This window comes from Diospyros lotus, chromosome 11, assembly GCF_014633365.1.
Source record: "Diospyros lotus cultivar Yz01 chromosome 11, ASM1463336v1, whole genome shotgun sequence".
NCBI classification, from domain to species: Eukaryota; Viridiplantae; Streptophyta; class Magnoliopsida; order Ericales; family Ebenaceae; genus Diospyros; species Diospyros lotus.
Window position 1 is genome coordinate 30,434,614 of NC_068348.1, and position 19,326 is coordinate 30,453,939.

At 36.0% G+C, this 19,326-nt stretch overlaps 2 protein-coding genes and 1 non-coding gene across 3 annotated transcripts; all 3 read left to right on the forward strand.

The window, feature by feature from the left end:
- Positions 1-1,849: 1,849 nt before the first annotated feature.
- Positions 1,850-10,666, forward strand: LOC127812639 (26S proteasome regulatory subunit 8 homolog A-like). Its single transcript, XM_052353125.1, has 9 exons — positions 1,850-2,147; positions 2,729-2,826; positions 4,417-4,641; positions 5,415-5,477; positions 5,825-5,988; positions 6,138-6,294; positions 6,394-6,492; positions 7,879-7,989; positions 10,239-10,666. The coding sequence occupies exons 1-9, from the start codon at positions 1,946-1,948 to the stop codon at positions 10,377-10,379; spliced, it is 1,260 nt and encodes a 419-aa protein (XP_052209085.1). The 5' UTR covers positions 1,850-1,945; the 3' UTR covers positions 10,380-10,666.
- On the forward strand, positions 9,386-9,482 carry LOC127813821 (small nucleolar RNA snoR109). Its single transcript, XR_008026226.1, has one exon. It is a non-coding gene; the product is annotated as a small nucleolar RNA snoR109 (small nucleolar RNA).
- A 2,588-nt stretch (positions 10,667-13,254) lies between the features above and the next one.
- On the forward strand, positions 13,255-18,771 carry LOC127812640 (probable boron transporter 7). Its single transcript, XM_052353126.1, has 14 exons — positions 13,255-13,623; positions 14,343-14,451; positions 14,554-14,636; positions 15,065-15,257; positions 15,347-15,485; positions 15,577-15,742; positions 15,832-15,998; positions 16,336-16,509; positions 16,625-16,720; positions 16,811-16,927; positions 17,028-17,347; positions 17,546-17,825; positions 17,979-18,095; positions 18,204-18,771. Exons 2-14 carry the CDS (start codon positions 14,351-14,353, stop codon positions 18,222-18,224), a joined length of 1,974 nt encoding a protein of 657 aa, XP_052209086.1. The 5' UTR covers positions 13,255-13,623; positions 14,343-14,350; the 3' UTR covers positions 18,225-18,771.
- Positions 18,772-19,326: the final 555 nt, after the last annotated feature.

Genomic DNA, 19,326 nt, shown 5'->3' on the forward strand with positions numbered 1-19,326 from the left:
TATGCCTATCAAATTATTCAAACATATGCCATTGATCCATTGACTTGTTTGACTAAGTTTATAATCATTTTTTTTTATGACTTGTAAGCATAAAACATGATCCATTACTATAACGAAATTTTAATGAGATTCAACAATATAATGACAATCTCGAGCATAAGAAGGCATACCATTGTTTGAATCCATGATAGGATTTTTTAAATTTTTGTGATATTTGATTTATTATATAAATTATTTATTTGTACCAATTAGATTCATTCCTTATCTCTCCTAATTTTATTACGATAACCAATAAACCATGTCATAGCCACTAATTATCATTTACACGCAAGGTTTCGCGAATAAGATAGATAGTTTGATGTACAATTTAATTGGTTTGCTCCCTTTTATTAAGATGCCCATATTTACAAAATAGATCGACCTACAACTTTGTTCGCAAGATAAATTTTGATTGACATAAGTCTAGACTCACTTCATTTAAATGGCTAATTTTAGACTTTTCTAGCTCTTACCCGTTTTTAAGAATAAAATTAATTAGCACAAAGTCATACATAAGAATTTTTAACACGGTTAAAATTGACTAATTTTGTTTTGTTTTTCTTCAATTCACTTTATTTTTCATCCTATTTTTGTTTGTTGCTTTTATTCCATAATATTGAATAATATTATTAGTTTTTTTATCAGTAACGATATGATTAGTTAATAGTTGCAATTTAGTAATTCACGTTATAAATTAGGATAATTTTTTTACCTTAGGATAAATCATGGGCATTTTTTTATAGATACCTCAAGTAGTTAACTTTTAGCATATTTGATCATTATAGTTTATTTTTTCCTTATACGGCATCCCCATGACGTCATAAACTTGTTTCATATGGTTTACTTTTTGGTATTTTTTATATAATTTGCCATTTTGTATAGTTCAAATTAACAAAATAAAATAATATAATATGTAAGCTTTAACTAACCTAAATTATTTTTTTACAATTAATTAAAACTTGATAGATTGCCAATATTTTTAAGTTGTAATGTCTCAATCGACATTGAATTTTCATCGATTTTTCTACATATTTGTGTTCGATGAATTTATTATCTATTTTATTTCATGCATTATACTTATTATTAAAAAATGCAACAAACCATGTTTTTGCAGATCGATTATAATTTGAGAATTTGCAATCAATATCCAATGAATAAACTCTAGCAAACATATTAGATGCGTAAGATAGTGTGTAAATTGTTGACGTTCGGAATTGGTCGATCGTGATTCGCAGACCAGGGATTTGATTTGCTTCAGATAAGACAGGTGAACTTCGCATCCGATTATTCTACGACATTTTTGTTATGCGAGCTAAACGATTTGGTCAGTGAGCTGACAACATCACTGAGAGCTCACTTAGTTTCGCGGTCTGAACTTGGATTTCGGCAATGTGCGAGCTTAGTCTAATGACCTTAACCTTGGGCTTCAAGATATTGAGCCGGCTTGCTGGGTCGAATTCAATTCATAAGAAATATGGTCCAAAAAATACCCATAACATAAAATAATACACAATACATATAGAAAAATTTGTGTAAACTTCCTTTAGAAAAATTCAAATCACAGTCGTAAAGAACACTATTATTATAACCCTTTTAACACCGCCGCAACTCTTCAGCATAAATACATTTTATCTAAACTCACAACAAATTCCAACTGAAATGGAAAAAGAAGCATTCCAGATAAATATAGGGGCAAAATGCTACAATTTTGAGATAAAGGTGCCAAGTGGCACTGGTTAATAGTTGAAGGGCTCTATTGCAATGATCCATTTTCGGCCTTTTCCGGGTAGCTTTGGCGGTGGATTGAAGAAGAAGCAAGGAACCGAACTCATATAAGAACGTTTCAGGTTTCAAATCTCAACTATCGATTTCCATTTCCCCCAAAATTTCTAGGGTTTTAGCTGCAATGGTGACAGCTGCGATCGAACCAAACCAACGGGAACCGGCGTCGTCCGGCGTGTGTTCCTCAAAAGCTACGCCGTCGAAGCAGGGCGAGGGCTTGAGGCAGTACTATCTCCAGAACATCCACGATCTTCAGCTCCAGGTCAGGCAGAAGACCCACAACCTCAATCGCCTCGAGGCTCAGCGCAATGATTTCAATTCCAAAGGTATACGCTCGCGCGTCCCTGCAAATCGCCACAAAAGAAGAAACCCTAGGTTTTTGGAGTTACTATTGCACGGGCTGAGTTCGATTCTTTTAGGTTTCGTTTACGTTTTATATTTTAAGCTATTATTTAATTCTTAATTTTTGCAATATTCCGTGATTGGAAGGATCTGTTATAGTGGACGTGGGCGTGTTTTGCTTATATTTGTGCATTTATTAGCAGTCAACAGGGGAAACAGTTAGCTATGTTTGTAATTGAGCTCTGAACTTTGGAGTTTGAGTTTTTTCGCCCTTTAGTCGTGCTATCTATCTCTGATGTCAAGTAGATTGCACTTGCTGCACGAAGGAGGTCTCTAATCAGCAGTGCAAATGGAAAAGTGAATGCTGATTGTTGTATGGTTAATATTACTCGTTAATAGCTTAAGAGTTCCGCTCAAATTAGTTGGTCTGATATTGGATAATGCAATAAAGAATTACAGATCTCGACAAGAAACAATACTAAGAGGGTTTTACATGTTCTAATTGTTCTATTAGTTCTCATGATTTTAGAAGGTAACCGTTGTTAACTGCTTTCGCTGCATGCAGTGAGGATGCTCAAAGAAGAACTACAATTGCTTCAGGAGCCTGGCTCATATGTTGGTGAAGTGGTCAAGGTTATGGGGAAATCCAAGGTCCTGGTGAAGGTATGCCTATAAGTCCACATCAAATATCTAGTTAAAGTTACAGTTCAATTTCTCTTGACATCATCCTTATTGTAGAGTTCAAGCATTTTCTACTCATATTCTCAACTAGTGTTTTGCAATTACATCTTAAGATTGACAGTCATAACATTGCAATTGATAAGACAAATTTGGTGATATTTGAACCCATCCAGTGGACATCTAGAGTTGTAGATAAAATGGGTATTTGAGAATATGCTGGAACAAAATATATCTCCGAATGGCCAGATTTGGTACTTTCTCACTGAAGACTTTTCTTTGAATGGGGGTTTTGGTATTATAAGCTGTGTTGGAAGGTGGTGCAACTTTATGAATTGAAGCTTATATATTTCTGCATCTTGTTTGTCATTCTCATGGCTCTCTCTCAAACTTTATTGCCTCAGCAGTGTTGTTTGAAAATGTAAGGTCTAGCTCTATTACTGCTTGATTAAGCAGGCATCTAGTATAATAAATCTTATGAAGAAAAGATATAGTATTCTGAATTTGTTGATTTTTCCAGAAGGAAGGTCATTATCTAGCTTATTGACCCACTTAAGTTACCAGTTTTAAAGATATAAACATTTTGGTTGATTTCATAAATAATGCCCTGAAGTTGGATAAACTAGAGGATCCAATATTATAGATTTCAAACTCATCCTTATGGCTTGGAGATACAAGATTTTTATAGGTTCCTAACCTTGATCATAGTTGGATATTGAGTACCCCCCCAACTCACACACACAAAAGAAACAAAAAAAAAGAAACAAAGAAGAGAAAATAAAAGAAAGAAACAACAGGACATGTGCGTGTGCATGGCAATGTTTTGTCACGTGTGTTGAATTATTGGGTTGTATAAAATTCTTTGTTTTTGAAAATTTATAAATTCCTTTTTTTGGATTGGATGGGGTTTGCTCACATGATAGTTTTCAAATGAAATGGATAATAATAAAATAAAAGAGCCAAAGAATTTATGGTGGTTTGGCTTCTTCCAAGCCTAGATCCACCTCCTCCAGCTACACTAGAGGATTTTAATTCATTATGACTTGAAAAAACCACAAATGAAAAGGCAAAGCTGTATCACAACACCATTACCACCAGCGCTATTGTGCTTACTAGCTTTACAACCTACAAGTGAATCCCCTCACTTAAAACAACAATAAATGAGAAAACAAGAGTACAAAGGAGAGAACTAGCTCTTAGAGGATCAAGGAGTACAAAACAGTGATTGATCTTATTTTTTTGTTCTACAGTGACCCCTTGTATAGATAATGATGAAACTAGTGGTTTTTAGCTGTTAAACTGCTTGTAAACAAGGCATAATTAGCTGTTACAATGTCTCAGGAAGAATACTGTGAGATACCATCATGTTTGATATTTTTCAGAGGATAATGTGATATTGAATTTTTCCTTACTCCCATCACGTAAGTGGCTAAATTAAATTTTGAGAAGTGGAAATCGTGGGCTATATCAATGTCTGAACCTATCTTAAGGTCCATTACTGTTATAATATATTTTTCCATTTTCCTCTGATTTGACCGTAATGTGCCATTCGTCATGTATTTTCTCACTGTTCAGGTTCATCCAGAAGGGAAATATGTTGTCGATATTGACAAGAACATCGACATCACAAAGCTCACACCATCAACTAGAGTTGCCCTTCGGAATGATAGCTATGTGCTTCACTTGATATTACCGAGTAAAGTGGATCCTCTTGTAAATCTTATGAAAGTCGAAAAAGTTCCTGATTCTACTTATGACATGATTGGTGGTCTTGACCAACAAATAAAAGAGATAAAGGAGGTTAGCTAAATGAGATGTTCTTTTCTTGGTTTTATGGCTAAATATCATTTGCTGGACCCATTTGATTTTGCTATCAGGTTGTGTGTGTTGGTTTTCAGATTTTTGTTCAGTTTTTGTTTTCAGATGGAAAATTGAAAATTGAACCTGCCCTTTTGATTTTTGTTGTTAGTTGTCAAAATCTGTAACCAAAAAAGGCAAAATGTCAATTGATTTTTATGTTTTTGTTCAAAATTTTAATATCACTATATTATTGGTATAAAATATTAATAATAATTTATGATAATATTATTAATATAAAATGTTATGGAATAATTATAAAAATGCTTAAAGAGGAAAGTTGTCTGTTGGAGTGAAATTGGCAAAAGGAATTGAAAACAGCAGAGTTTCCATATCTTTTAGGTTATTTCAAATTTGTGTTCAATTTCTTAAACATAAGACATAAATCACATGGTATTTTCATGTGTTTGTTTTTTAACATTTTTGGAAATGAACACAAAAAACTTAAAGCGAACACAAATTCAAATGGGCGCTTTATATATTTGTTGGTGTGCTACTTGTGATGATTAAGGCTTGGGATTGTTGTTGTTGTTGTACTACTTACAAGTTTAGGTCATTAGTCTTTTTATTTTATTTTATTGACTCAATTATATAAATATATGGGGGGTGAGAGTAAGTTTATTTTTTGCTTTTTTTATTGTTATTATCATTCACTTTTTGTTTGACAGGCTGGTTATCTGGGAACTAATTTGTCCTTCTATTCTCTTAATTTTTAGGTCATTGAGTTACCAATCAAACACCCAGAACTATTCGAGAGCCTTGGAATAGCCCAACCAAAGGTGAATTCACCTGGTTTTTTTGCATAGATATCAATTGAATGATTTACTATGAAGTATGTACTCCATTTCTAATTAGACATATTTGGAACTCATTTGTGTTTGGCCTGGCCTATTAGGGCAGGTGTTTCGAACTGGTCCTTTTACATTAAAATTTTATTTTATTTGTTAATTTATGTTGGCCAAAGGGAGCATTGGAATATTAAAATATAGGGGAAGAAGATTGGTTTCTATCAGCAATTCATTACAGCTAACTTCCCTTTTAATTAATTTTGGTTTACTGCATCACCCGTGATTTGTGCAACGCAAAATGCTGGCTTATAACAATTTTTCTATTTCTCAACCAATAGGGAGTTTTGCTATATGGTCCACCTGGTACTGGGAAAACACTTTTGGCGAGGGCAGTTGCTCATCACACCGATTGTACCTTTATAAGGGTTTCTGGGTCGGAGTTGGTCCAGAAGTATATTGGTGAGGGCTCTCGAATGGTTAGAGAACTTTTTGTCATGGCCAGGTTTGTCTTATGTTCTTCAGTGACAACATTGGTATAGTGTTGATCTGTGCACCATCTTGTATCTCAGGGTACTAAATAATGCTAGTCCTATTATATGAAATTCCCATTTACATCCTCTGATTGATTCCTTTCTTGTTGATGTTTCACAGAGAACATGCTCCATCTATCATCTTTATGGATGAAATTGATAGCATTGGATCTGCTCGGATGGAATCTGGATCTGGCAATGGTGATAGTGAAGTTCAGCGGACCATGTTGGAGCTTCTCAACCAACTGGATGGATTTGAAGCATCTAACAAAATCAAAGTACTGATCTCGTGCCTGCTGGCGAACTTCCTGTTATGCTGATTGAAACTTGTTTTTCCTTATACAAATAATTGATGGGAAGGTATCTCCTTCATGCAGGTTTTGATGGCTACAAATCGTATTGACATTCTGGATCATGCCCTTCTGAGGCCTGGAAGGATTGACAGGAAGATAGAGTTCCCAAATCCTAATGAAGAGGTAAATATCTTCCTATTTGTTTAATTATGAAATTAGTTGTGGTTCCTGTTCCTGGTTCTATATTCCCTTTCAATGTTATGGGGTTTCTGCTGGTTGGTGATATCCAATGAAGAAAAATTGATCTGCAAAGATGGTGGTGAGCTATTAATGAATGCTACTTGGTCTTGGTGGATAGAAGAGGAAGCAAATTAAAGAGGATATAAGAAATTTTGCACCTACACCTTGAAGTCCTTCCAAGGGTTATTTGTTTCCACTTATCAATCCAAGACCTGGTTGTTCTAGAGAGTCAGGGATTTATGTTCAGTTGAATCTATGATCTAGATGTATCTCTTAGGATCTTACAATTATACAGATTGCAAAGTCAACTTCTTGATCTGCAGATGCTCTTAAGAGTTTTGATCGTATCTTCATCTTTATTTCTACTTTGTGTGCTTAAGATTCTGTCTACAGGTGAAGGTTTGGGATAATGCCACTTGATAAGACTCTGATCTGCATCACTCGGGTTATAGATGGTTCTGTAACATTTAGAATGAACTTGAATTCTTATGTGCGACAAGTGCACATCTGGCCTAGAATCTCACTTCACTTGAAGGACATTGAACACCTCTGCCCTTTCATCTCTTAGGGGTATAGAGGGGGAGGGCAAGACTTTCCGTTTCTTTTATGTGGCAAATATTTGAATGATGATTTTTTATTGTGTGTGTGTGTTTGGGGAAGGGGGTGTCAAATAGTTGAACAGCGAAAATATATGGCAAATGCCTGATTGAGTTAATCGTCAAATAGTTGAACAGTGAAAATATATGGCAAATACCTGATTGAGTTAATCATATTATGCAGTGACTTATCTACTTGCACTTTAGGATGCTTGAGTTATTACGTCACTTAACTTCCCTTGATACCTAGTCATTATGAACTTATCATGGTGCCACCTTATGAATTCTAAAAGCTTCCCGTTGCCCCTCCCTCTCAATTTTGGTACCATTCAGCCAACTACAATTAACCTGTGGTTAAGATAAATAACGTACTTGGGTTTATAAATCCTAATTGTGCAATCCAGATTTATGTTTCACCTTTCCATGGTTGTATATTTGCCCGTGTACATTTGACTCTCTGGCAACCCCTGCAATCCTGATCTTGTATTACTCTTATTTTGCACATAATGTATTACTTTTTTGAGTTTGTTGTTTAGTGATATGCCTTTTTGGAGAGAAATATACGTGCTTTCTTTGGGATCTGCAATCCAGTTTGGGTATTTTTAGACTGTAATCAAGAAAAATGAAACTAATGGATGTGATGTGATTGATGTCTTCATTTTTTCTTTTCTAAGTTAGCTGTATATCAGCTCAGCACTGACTAGCCTGTTGGTTTTATTGTTGTTTCTTGCAGTCCCGCTTGGATATCTTGAAAATACACTCGAGAAAAATGAACTTAATGCGTGGGATTGATTTAAAGAAGATAGCAGAGAAGATGAATGGTGCATCTGGTGCTGAACTAAAGGTTTGTTTTCCTTCTGTATCAAAATTTCTTCTTATTTTTCTTAGGGCAAATCGCTTAAAAAAAAAAAAAAATTCAACTTTTACCTATGTTTCAAATTTGGACCAAAACTTTTAATTTTTTCAATAGTGGTGTCCAACTTTAATTTTGTTTCAGTTTTGGGCCACCACTAACCTTTCATTAGTAAAAGCTGTTAAATGTTGACATGATCCTACTAAGATATAGGATCACTGAGGTGGTTGATGTGGCTGCCACCTCAGTAATTTTTGCCACATCAGGAAATATATTTATATAAACTAAATATAACTAAGATATATATATATATATATATAAACTGAAACTATATATAAATACCCCAGTGCTGGCCAGTTGCCGCTGGCAGCACAACCTCCAGCCACCGAGGGGGGGGGGGCGTGTGTGGGTTAATAGCGATGGGGAGGGAGATTCTGTAGAGAGAAAAACTAATAGAGATCCAACAATGGGGGAGATCAGGTGATATATATATATATATATATTTGGGGATGTTTGATAACCATGTACACAAGACCTTCTCCAAGTGTTTCTCAGACTGTGAGAACAGTAATTGTAAAAGGTGATCTTTTAGTACTTGTAAAAGGTCTCAGATTGTGAGGTAGGTTAGGGTTTTTAGAAGGCTATGTTCATTTTCATGGCGGTTGGATCTGGACCATACCCTCCTACCCCCTGGAACTGTGATCCAGATCACACGTTCCAAACTGTGGTTTTTTTGTGACCTGGGATCACAAGGAATGTGATTCGGATCCCCAATAATGGGGATCCCAAGTAGTACATCAGTTTAGTTAAAATAATAAAACAAAACTAGGGAAGAAACTTAAATTCAGAATAATTTTCCATTAAAATTAGAGGAAGAAAGCATGTCTACCTCACTTTCTTGTATATTTTATTACATTTTGAATTATATTCAAACCTAGCTTCGTTTGCATAGGATTCTTCATTCCATAAGTTGTACAAGAATATAGAAAAGAATTAAACAAAACAAAATATACCAACTTCTATAATAGCAAAGTATCAATCTACCTAATTTTGACTTGAATATAATTATAAAACGTATCACGACTTGAAATAACTAACGACTTAAGTGTACTCTCTTCACACCCCAAAATTAGCATACTAACATACCCTGTACCTGTTCTTGGTAACTATGATCTGGACTATGCCCTACTTGATTCCTCTCTCTTTCTCTCTCTATATCCCCCCCCCCCAAACACACACACACACATTTTTTTTATCTCTTTCTCATTTGGGCATCATTTTCTCCGGTGTCCATCTATGGTTCCAATGTGTAGTAGAAAGGGGGCTGCATGTACCATGAGCAAGGTTACAATGATAAATGCCTGCCCTTGCTCTTGAATTGCCAAAGCGGCTGTAGCTATGTAAATCTCCTCATTCGAGAAGCTTTACTGGCCGGTTGTTGTTTGTTTCTGTTGGCATATCTGCTTACCAAGCTTCTCACATTTTCAATCTCTCTCTCTACATACACACGCACACACACACACACACACACACTATATATATATATATATATATAAGGTCTCAGATTGTGGGAATAATGATTGAAAAGCAGTGGATTCAATCGTTGAGGAAAGTGTTACAGAAACTTTAATAAAATGGAAGAACTCCAATATAGCTGAGTATACTCCTCCCCATCATCAATGTGGTTTGTGTGGCCGGGCGCCACTGATGTATTTATATACGTAGTTTTTACTTTGTACATATTGCTTATATATTTATATATACTTCCTCAATTGGCTGATGTGGTAGAAATTACTACAGTAGCAGTCATATCAACCGCTGTAGTAGGCCACGCTAATATCTAATGGTTTTTACTAATAGAAAGTTTAATGGTGGTCCAAACTAAAGGAAAATTAAATTTGGATGCTACTACAGAAAAAATCAGAAAAGTAGTTGTTCTTGGCAATTTGCCCTTTTTCTTATACATATGCATATTTAGCCGCTGGCCCCCTGCAGTTATCTTTTTATTGGTTGTGGGAGGGGTGGTGGGTGATTATGCGGCGTTGGTGTATGTGCCCTCATTGTTATGTTTATGATCCATCATTGATGGAGGTTTTGCCTTCTCAGATTGCATAATCCTGTGCTTGCATAGCTCGGGATTACGAACATTGCCAGAGTATCACTCTGCCATAACGTAACCCTTTGCTATATATATATATATATATACTTAAAGCTCTCTAAATTTACTCTTTTACGTGTAGGCGGTGTGCACAGAAGCCGGTATGTTTGCACTGAGGGAGAGGAGGGTTCATGTAACACAGGAAGATTTCGAAATGGCGGTGGCTAAAGTGATGAAGAAAGATACTGAGAAAAACATGTCACTGAGGAAGCTATGGAAGTAAACTCTTTTTATATACCAGCTCTTCATCTTGAGAAATCTGTTTTCTGGACAATCCTGTACCGGACGGGACATCATCTTCCATCCCCCCCTCTGCTGCTGCGTCTTCTTCCTCCATCTTCTTTTCAAGCATTTTTATTTTGTTTCAACTTAGAATTTAATGTTGTTTACTCCTAAACTTCATATGGATATTTGCCACACTACTAGTGGTTCAATGCTGGTTGATCGATATGTCCTGGATCCTATTCCTTGATTCACACCATGGGAAGCCAGAGCCTCCCCTTCTGTCCAGGAGCAGCATGTTTCATCTCCATTTTGTTCTGCCACACACACATATGGAAGCATATAAAAAATATTATTAGGAGTCGTCTTTATGCATAAGACATTATTTTTTCAGTTACAAATTGCAACTTTGTGATTAAGGAATAAGGATTGAGTTTGTAGCAAGAGATTATAACAATTTCTTCCCTTGCCAAAGTTCTAAGTTTTTTTAAAAAATAAAATAATTTTAATATAAATTTTTGTATGATTATTTATCCGACGTAATTTATTTATTATTATATATACATACATATATTTAATTAAATTTCTCAATGTATAATAATAATTAAAGAATAATAAACAACATTGAAGCGGTCTTTATTATGCGTGTGTAAAAATATATTAAACGAAAACCGTTGCATGGCCATGCGGACACAGAATATTCTCTCACTCGACGTACAATCGCATACAGCAGCAAAACGACACAGAGACAGAGAGTAGACGCGTTTGGTGCGGTAGAAGCCGAACCCAAACCAAACTCCGCCGCCGCCGCGGCACATGGATTGGAGGCGCCCATGTGCTCTCCACTTTAGTTTGCTTCGTCCTAATAATTTCCTTTTATCATTATATAAGTTTTGGTAATGTCCGGAACTCCTATTGCCATCTTACCATGTTGTTAGTAAAATTTATCACAATCTTAGACGTGACTGTTGGATATCTCATATTTTATATATCATATCAATATAAATGTATGATAAATTAATAATTGAATGTTATTAAAAGTGTTTTTGAGTGTTCAAATGGTATTTTCATTTTTCCTTAGTCCATTACTCAGTAATGTGTGTATGCATGTATTATGCATGAGGAATATGCATGATGATGGTTATGGGGGCAATTATAACATTCTCTTTAAAAATCTTGACCCCGAGCATCACACCTTGAGGTCGTCACATCTTGTAAGAGAAATACATTATAAGAATTGTATTTCGAGAGCTGCACTTACAAAGGAGTAAAACGAGGTTAAGTCCATAGTTTACCTGTTGAAGCTCAAATTAGTAAAAAAAAAGAAGAGGTATAATTTTATAAAAGTAAGGAGAAGAACCCCCGACCTTTTATAAAATTGGAGGTGAGGTACCCGAATCGGACTTTGAGATTCCTAAAATTATATTCCACAAGTTTCAAAAGGATTTCTTGGACTTGGCAAAGATAGGGTTAAATTCTTCCCATCTACCTTAGATCATCAGGAATTTAAATTCGTTTTCATCTTAGGAGACACATGTTATACGCTCGAAAGGTTTAAGATAATCACACATGACTAACTTATATAAATTTTCTTAAAAGAGACACATGTCAACTTTAGATTGACTTCTTTCACGATACCATATTAATATTTACATAAGTGACTTTAGAAGATGTTGCCTTCAAATGTTGAGCCAACTTAATTTATTTAATTTTTAATAATTAATAAAAAAATATTTTATACCTAATTATTTTTTATTAATTTATAAAATATTTTGACACAATATATGTATTATAAAAAATAGTATTTTTCATTAAAATCATTTTTCAAGTAAGTAAAAATTCATACAAATATTTTTTTTTTCAAAATTTGGATCAAAAATTAAAATTTTCACTGTAGTAAATACTATAGTGCGCTACAGTATTTCGACCGTTGTGAATAGTAAATTCGACCGTTTTTGAACAGTATTTTTCGAAATGTTTATAAATAAGGCTTAAACTCATTTTAGAGATCAATTCATTGCTCATTTTGCATATCCAGAGCACCCACAAGCTTCCAAACGCTCTAAAGCAAAAATTCAAGCAATTCAAGGCTCTCAAAGCTACATTGCACATCCATCAAAGAGTTGCAAGACAAGAGGAGAAAAACATTTCAAGTTTTATACGACAAATCTAAATTTCTTCAATCGAGGTTATTGATTTAATTATTTATACTTCATTGTCTTATTTATTTGTGTCTAATTGCTTATTTATTTGGCTTCAATTGTGGACAAGTATTTTTATCTATAAAAACTTGTTGTGGATTGTATTGGTTTTCTAGAACTGTTAAAATCTAGGTGTGTCTAGTTTCTAAAGTAAGTTAGGGAGAAAACCTTAGTGGTGATTTTTTTAAAACCTATTGTAATTTAGGAATGTATCTAATTTGCAAGGTAAGTTAGTATGGAAACCTTAGTAAAATTAGTGAAATCTCGAGGGTAGTTGAGACTTTGTGAGAGTAGAGTATGTGTGTGTGACACACACACATAAAAATAATATTTGATCATTCAATAATTAAAAAATTTGATATTTAGTGTTGAAAAAAATATAAATTTTATAAAAAAAATTAAAAATTTCATAAATTTGACATTAGGATTAATTGCTGAGGGACAAATATTATATTTATATATTAAATTTAATTTAATATATGTTATTAATGTAATTTTTTTATATATATTTTAAATAATATAAATAACGAGATCATTTAGTCGGATCGGGTTAGCATGGACTGTGGAGGAATGCAAGCAATGGTAGAGCCTGTAATTAGAAACTGGTCTCGTCAATGCAGAGGCAAAGCCAGTTGGGTCCCACAAGACTCGCGCTATATATATGTATGCGTATGTATGGCCGGCGGCAGGCCTCAAGGGCCGTCCACGTCCGTCTCCCATTGTTAGAGACAGCGCGAGAAACCAGGGCGAGACAAGCCAGGAGAAGTATTTCATTCAAATCCACAAGTTCTAAACGCACAAACAGGGAGAGCAGAGATTTGTCGTCCCCTACACGTTTCCCGGTCCTTGCCCGGCCTCTTCTGGTGGCCGGAGCCTGACATTCCGGCCGTCTTCCTCTCTCTCTCTCTCTCTCTCTTTTCTTCTTCCTTTCTTTTCGAATTTCCTATTCGTTCGATCTCCTTATAAGACTTTCTCGGATTCTTTCTTCCTCTTTGATTCGGTTGGCCTGTTCAATCCGTTCTCCCTCGTTCCTGGCCCTTACAGGTTGGTGTCTCTATGTCCTTTTTGAGATTTCTTTCGTTTTCTGGCAGTGAATGTGGTTGAAACCTCTGTTTGGGCGCCAAGAAGCCTGTGGAAACGAAGAGAAAATGCAATGGTATAACGTTTCCAAGGTTTCTTGTTTGGTTGGTCTAGAATGCTCTCATTCTAGAACGATCTGGCGCTGGTTTATCGTCTTCTTCCATTCTTTTTTGCCCGTTTGGTTTACTTTTTGCCGTTTGTTTTCTCGCTTGGGAGAAAAATGTCCATTCAGGAAGTGAATGTAGCATTTCATGATAATCCAATTTCTTAATCTATTGAATCTGTTTGTTGTATTCATGTACAATGGATTGAATCTTGCATATTGTATCGCGCAATTTGTATATAATTTTTATTCTCTCTCTTAGTTGAAAGGGTAAGGCTGGATCTCCAATAGCTACCGTGTGCACTGCCTGATCCTACCCTCTCACTGCCTCACTCATGAGGTTAGGCACGACGCTACTGGCAACCCTGTTTGTATGGGACTCACGGGGTCAAGCAACACTTAGGGTGTTGTCCATGGGTCCAACAACGACGCCCAATTAAGTTTTTGTGACAATATCATTAGCCCTTTCATCTCTTAAACTTGAGTCACCAACATCATTAGCCCTTATGTAATTTTGATTTATTTTCTGGGAAATCACCTTTAATGGGCAGAATAACCCCTCCACATTCTTGCATTGCAGCACCAGAAATGGATGGCCTTAAAACTCCATTCAAAGGGATTATAAGCGATGTGAAAGGAAGGTTGGCATGCTACAAGCAGGACTGGACAGAGGCATGCTATGGTCTTAGGTATTCTAGTTTTGTCTTCCTTTCAATACCATTGAAATGCGCTTGGTAACCTTTTTTATTTTTTTCTAATCAGAATTGATTTTTTCTCATCGTTGATCTCAGGATACTGGCTCCAACTGCATACATCTTTTTTGCTTCTGCTCTTCCTGTCATTGCATTTGGCGAACAATTGAGTAGGGAAACAGGTACACCATTAGTTTTTGTGGAAGACTGATTTCTCTGCAATGTACATTGTTAGAAGAAACACGAGACCCAAAACAATGAATTCTGTATTGCTTTAGGTGAATTATATTTATGTCATACAAAGTTATTTATCGAGAGAGTTGTCCAGTTGATAAACCTATACAAGAGATAAAAATAACCAAAGGGATAAAGATGTTTACCTACAATATAATCAAGAATTGAACTCTAAATATCCTGAAGCGTCCCAAAGAGAAGTAAGCCTAATTCACATAATTAAAATTTAATTTGGTTCTAAACTTAATATACATAATAGAGGACATAAAAGGTTTCTTATGCCTTTTATGAATTCAGTATGATAGAGATGAGCTATGCTTTTATCTTCATTCTTTCATAGAAGGATGCACAATTTTTTAAAATGTTGTCGTTTTAGATGGAAGCTTGAGCACAGTAGAGACTCTTGCTTCTACTGCTCTCTGTGGTATCATCCACTCAATCTTTGGTGGACAACCTCTCCTTATTTTGGGAGTTGCTGAACCAACAGTTATCATGTACACTTACTTGTACAACTTCAGTAAAGGAAGACCAGACTTGGGGAGGGAGCTGTTTCTTGCTTGGGCCGGCTGGTACGGAGACCTATTTCCTCTATTAAGTCAGTTTCATAAATCAAATGTCAGAACATTTGTGTGTAAATCAAACTTCTTCTCTTTCACAGGGTTTGTGTCTGGACGGCTCTCATGCTGTTTCTTCTTGCAATATTCAATGCTTGCACAATTATCACTAGGTTTACAAGGATTGCAGGGGAACTTTTTGGCATGTTGATTTGTGTGCTTTTCATGCAAGAGGCCATTAAGGTATCTGTTTGTTTGGCAATGCATAAAAACTTACGAATCCAACAAAAGTCCAGGAATGTTTTGCAAATCTGTATATTTGTTTGAATGACAGGGAGTGGTGAGCGAGTTCAGTATCCCTAAAGCCGAAGATCCAAAAGAAGAGAAGTATCAATTCCAGTGGCTTTATACAAATGGGTTACTGGCAGTTATTTTCTCCTTCGGTGTACTCTATACTGCCCTCAAGAGCAGAGGTTCTAGGTCCTGGCCATATGGCACAGGTACATGAGCTTGCTTTCATTACACTAATTCTAGCATTAAAGATTACTTGATGAAGACCTAATATATTCTCTTTGGCTGCTAAATATAGGGTGGCTGCGAAGCTTTATCGCAGACTATGGGGTTCCCCTTATGGTAGTGTTGTGGACAGCATTGTCCTATGTTGTACCAGGAAAAATTCCCTCTGGGGTTCCCAGGAGGCTCTTCTGTCCTCTTCCCTGGGATGCTGAATCATTATACCATTGGACTGTTATCAAGGTACTTGTTCCTGAATTAATAAGCTGTTCTCTCCATGACTTCTATGAAGATTCCATATGTTTATGTAAACGACAGATATTTAGGATGAGAGCTTGTATGCGTCTATTTCTACACTATGTACTTTACTAAATGGTTATTCGCAGTCTTGTATATTTTGAAAGCAAGTGCCTAATTGTGAAGTTTCACAGTTGCACTGCTTTTTGTTGCTAATGAAACGTTTTCTCTTCCAATTAATGGCCGAAGCTTAACTGATTACATTTTGATGTGAGGGAATGATAAAAATTGTTGTTGTATTCGTTGTACTAAGTTAAACGTTGTTTTTGCAATGAAATTGCAGGATATGGGGAAGGTTCCAGTGACATACATTTTGATTGCCATTATACCAGCTGTGATGATTGCAGGTTTATACTTTTTTGACCACAGTGTAGCTTCCCAGATGGCACAGCAGAAGGAATACAATCTTAAAAACCCATCTGCTTACCATTATGATATGCTCTTGCTTGGAGCCATGGTATGGTTTTTTCAGAAACTCACCTGTTCTCTTTTCCAAATTGATGTTATGATTTACTTTTGAGCTCTTTTATACAAGTCTCTAGTGGTTTTACTTTTTCTACTTGCCAATTTAGACTTTGCTTTGTGGAGTGCTTGGCCTGCCTCCGTCAAATGGTGTCCTCCCGCAATCACCCATGCACACTAGGAGTCTTGCAGTCCTCAAGAGGCAGGTGAGATAAGGGTGAAAAGAATGATTTTTCTATGTCATCTGTGACATATGATTGGTATAAATTTTTAAACAATGTTTCTATGACGTGCAGTTGATTCGAAAGAAGATGGTGAAAAGTGCCAAGGAATGCATTAAAAGGCAAGCTAGCAACTCAGAGATCTATGGACAGATGGAGGCTGTGTTTATTGAGATGGACACTTCTCAAACTGTAAGTGTTCCTTGTCACTTGCATCCTTGGGCATGGGTGTTTTTTTATCAGTTTTATGTTGATATGTCTTCCTTAAGCACATTCTGCCATTCTGCCACAGAATAATTCTGTTGATAAAGAGTTGGAGAACTTGAAAGAGGCTGTCATGAAAAGGGAAGATGGAGGAGATGAAAATGGAAAATTTGATCCCGAGAAGCACATAGATGCTCACTTGCCTGTCCGAGTTAATGAGCAAAGAGGAAGCAATCTGTTGCAATCTGCACTCGTTGGTGCTGCAGTGTGCGTTATACCTGTGATCAGGATGATTCCTACCTCAGTTCTTTGGGGATACTTTGCCTATATGGCCATCGACAGCCTCCCTGGTAATCAGTTCTGGGAGAGGTTGTTGCTTCTCTTTATCACTCCTGGACGACGTTTTAAGTAAGTTAGCTTCTCTTTTACTTTTTAAATTTCCCCGCTTCTATGCTTTCAACCAAATAGGCATATGCAAAATTAACAAACAGATTGATGAAAAATATCAAATGACTGCATTATAGGATTAGTTGATGGTTATCTTTTCTTTGCTCTATCCATCCAACATCTCTCAGCATTTTCTCTTGTGATTATCCTATTCGACAGAGTCCTCGCAGGTGTCCATGCTTCATTCGTGGAAACAGTTCCATTCAAATACATTGCCTCGTTCACCCTCTTCCAGCTTGCTTATTTTCTGGTTTGCTTCGGGATCACATGGATACCTATTGCTGGAATATTGTTCCCTTTGCCATTCTTCATCCTTATAAGTATCAGAGAACATATTCTTCCCAAGTTCTTTTCACAGCAGCATCTTCACGAATTAGATGCAGCTGAATACGAGGAGAGTGCCGGGGTGCCAATGCGCAGTGGAAGTTTGTCATGCAGGGTATTGTTCTGTTCCCTTTCCTGTCCATAAATTGCTAGTTCAGTATGATAATCCGCCTTACTTGGGTTTCCTTCCACTCAAATTGATCAAGAAAGATAATGTCGCTGCCATTGTTTGTTCTAATTACAATAGCTCCATCATATGGAAAAACAGGACACGGATGAAACAATGGATGAGGATGTATCAAGTCAAGAGATACTGGATGAGATGACAACCCGGAGAGGCGAGCTGAAGTTTAGATCTGTAAGCATCTCAGAAAGGCACCATCAGGTCAGTTAACGCGCTCCAAACCTTGTGTCTTTCCCTTAATTCTCTCTGTGCCCTAATTTTGCATTCTGCTGGTAGAATATGACCATGAAGGAGCCGATTTCATTTCAGGTTTTCCCAGACCAGTCCTAAACACCATGATTCTCAAGAGAAAGATTGTTGAAGAGTTTGTCTTTTTTCATGAAGTTGACTGACTGATGACATACATGACTCTATCTATTTACGTACATGACTCTATCTAAAAACCAAAGAAGATCGCAAGCGGACCAAGTACAAAAGTGGGAAGCTGGGAACATGGAGAAATGGGAAGAACAGAAAGGATGAAGCAGTCCAGATGAATTTCTGTCACTATTACTTGGTCCATATCCAACAAGTAGGTGGAAGCCATTAGGCATTATCTAGATTCATTTACATGATTCTTTTCTCCTGTGATTGAATGCATTTACATATTTGCTATGTGGAAAGAGGGATTTGAATAAAGATGGGGATGAAACAAGGAGGGGACCTAAGACTTCATCATGTACTTGGTTTTCACTTTATAAAACTTGAGCACTACTTGGCATCTCTTTCTGGCTTCTTAATCATAATCCTAAGGAACTCATTCTAACTTGTAACAATGAAACAGGTTTCCTAAGGCAATGGAACTACATGCTCTGTTTCCACTGTCCTCTACTTCTCCTGTTTTGCTCTGTTTTCTCTTTCTCCTTTCCCAATGCTAAAGTTGTTATGTTAGCCATATTAGGGATGTAAACCCGTCCTTGATGGGTCTTAATTAATCTCGTGACATATATGTATAGAGTTCAATTAAAAATTTATCAAAATAAGTATATAAATAGGGTTAGTTGGGGTCGATCCTATTTTGCATCTTTAGTTAGAATTTATATATATATTAGAATTTGTCTTGATTTTGAATTTACGTTAGAATAGTAGATCAGAGTTTTATAAAATTATATAAATTTCTTAATATTTTTTTTAATTAAGTAAAGGTTAATATAATTTTCAAAGGATATGAGTGGTGACAAAAATATGTTCGATATATTTAAAAAAATTAACTATCCAATTATATAACTGACATTTTACCCGAAATTTTAAGCCAAGTGGTTGAAATGACTATTCTATCCTCGGCCAACAAAAATAAGTTTCCCGTGTAATTAAAAGAGGCGCTTGGAGTTTTGACAGTTGGGGGCAAAACTGTCATTTCAAATCTCAACCGTAGCATGGACGCTTCCAGAAA

Bases quoted from the DNA above. Each gene is read 5' to 3' on its own strand.
- LOC127812639 (XM_052353125.1), top strand. From the start codon at position 1,946: ATGGTGACAGCTGCGATCGAACCAAACCAACGGGAACCGGCGTCGTCC. The intron at 4,642-5,414 runs GTTAGCTAAATG...CTTAATTTTTAG, and splicing joins AAATAAAAGAGATAAAGGAG to GTCATTGAGTTACCAATCAA. The intron at 7,990-10,238 runs GTTTGTTTTCCT...TTTTACGTGTAG, and splicing joins CATCTGGTGCTGAACTAAAG to GCGGTGTGCACAGAAGCCGG.
- LOC127812640 (XM_052353126.1), top strand. From the start codon at position 14,351: ATGGATGGCCTTAAAACTCCATTCAAAGGGATTATAAGCGATGTGAAA. The intron at 15,743-15,831 runs GTACATGAGCTT...TGCTAAATATAG, and splicing joins GTCCTGGCCATATGGCACAG to GGTGGCTGCGAAGCTTTATC. The intron at 17,826-17,978 runs GTATTGTTCTGT...ATGGAAAAACAG, and splicing joins GTGGAAGTTTGTCATGCAGG to GACACGGATGAAACAATGGA.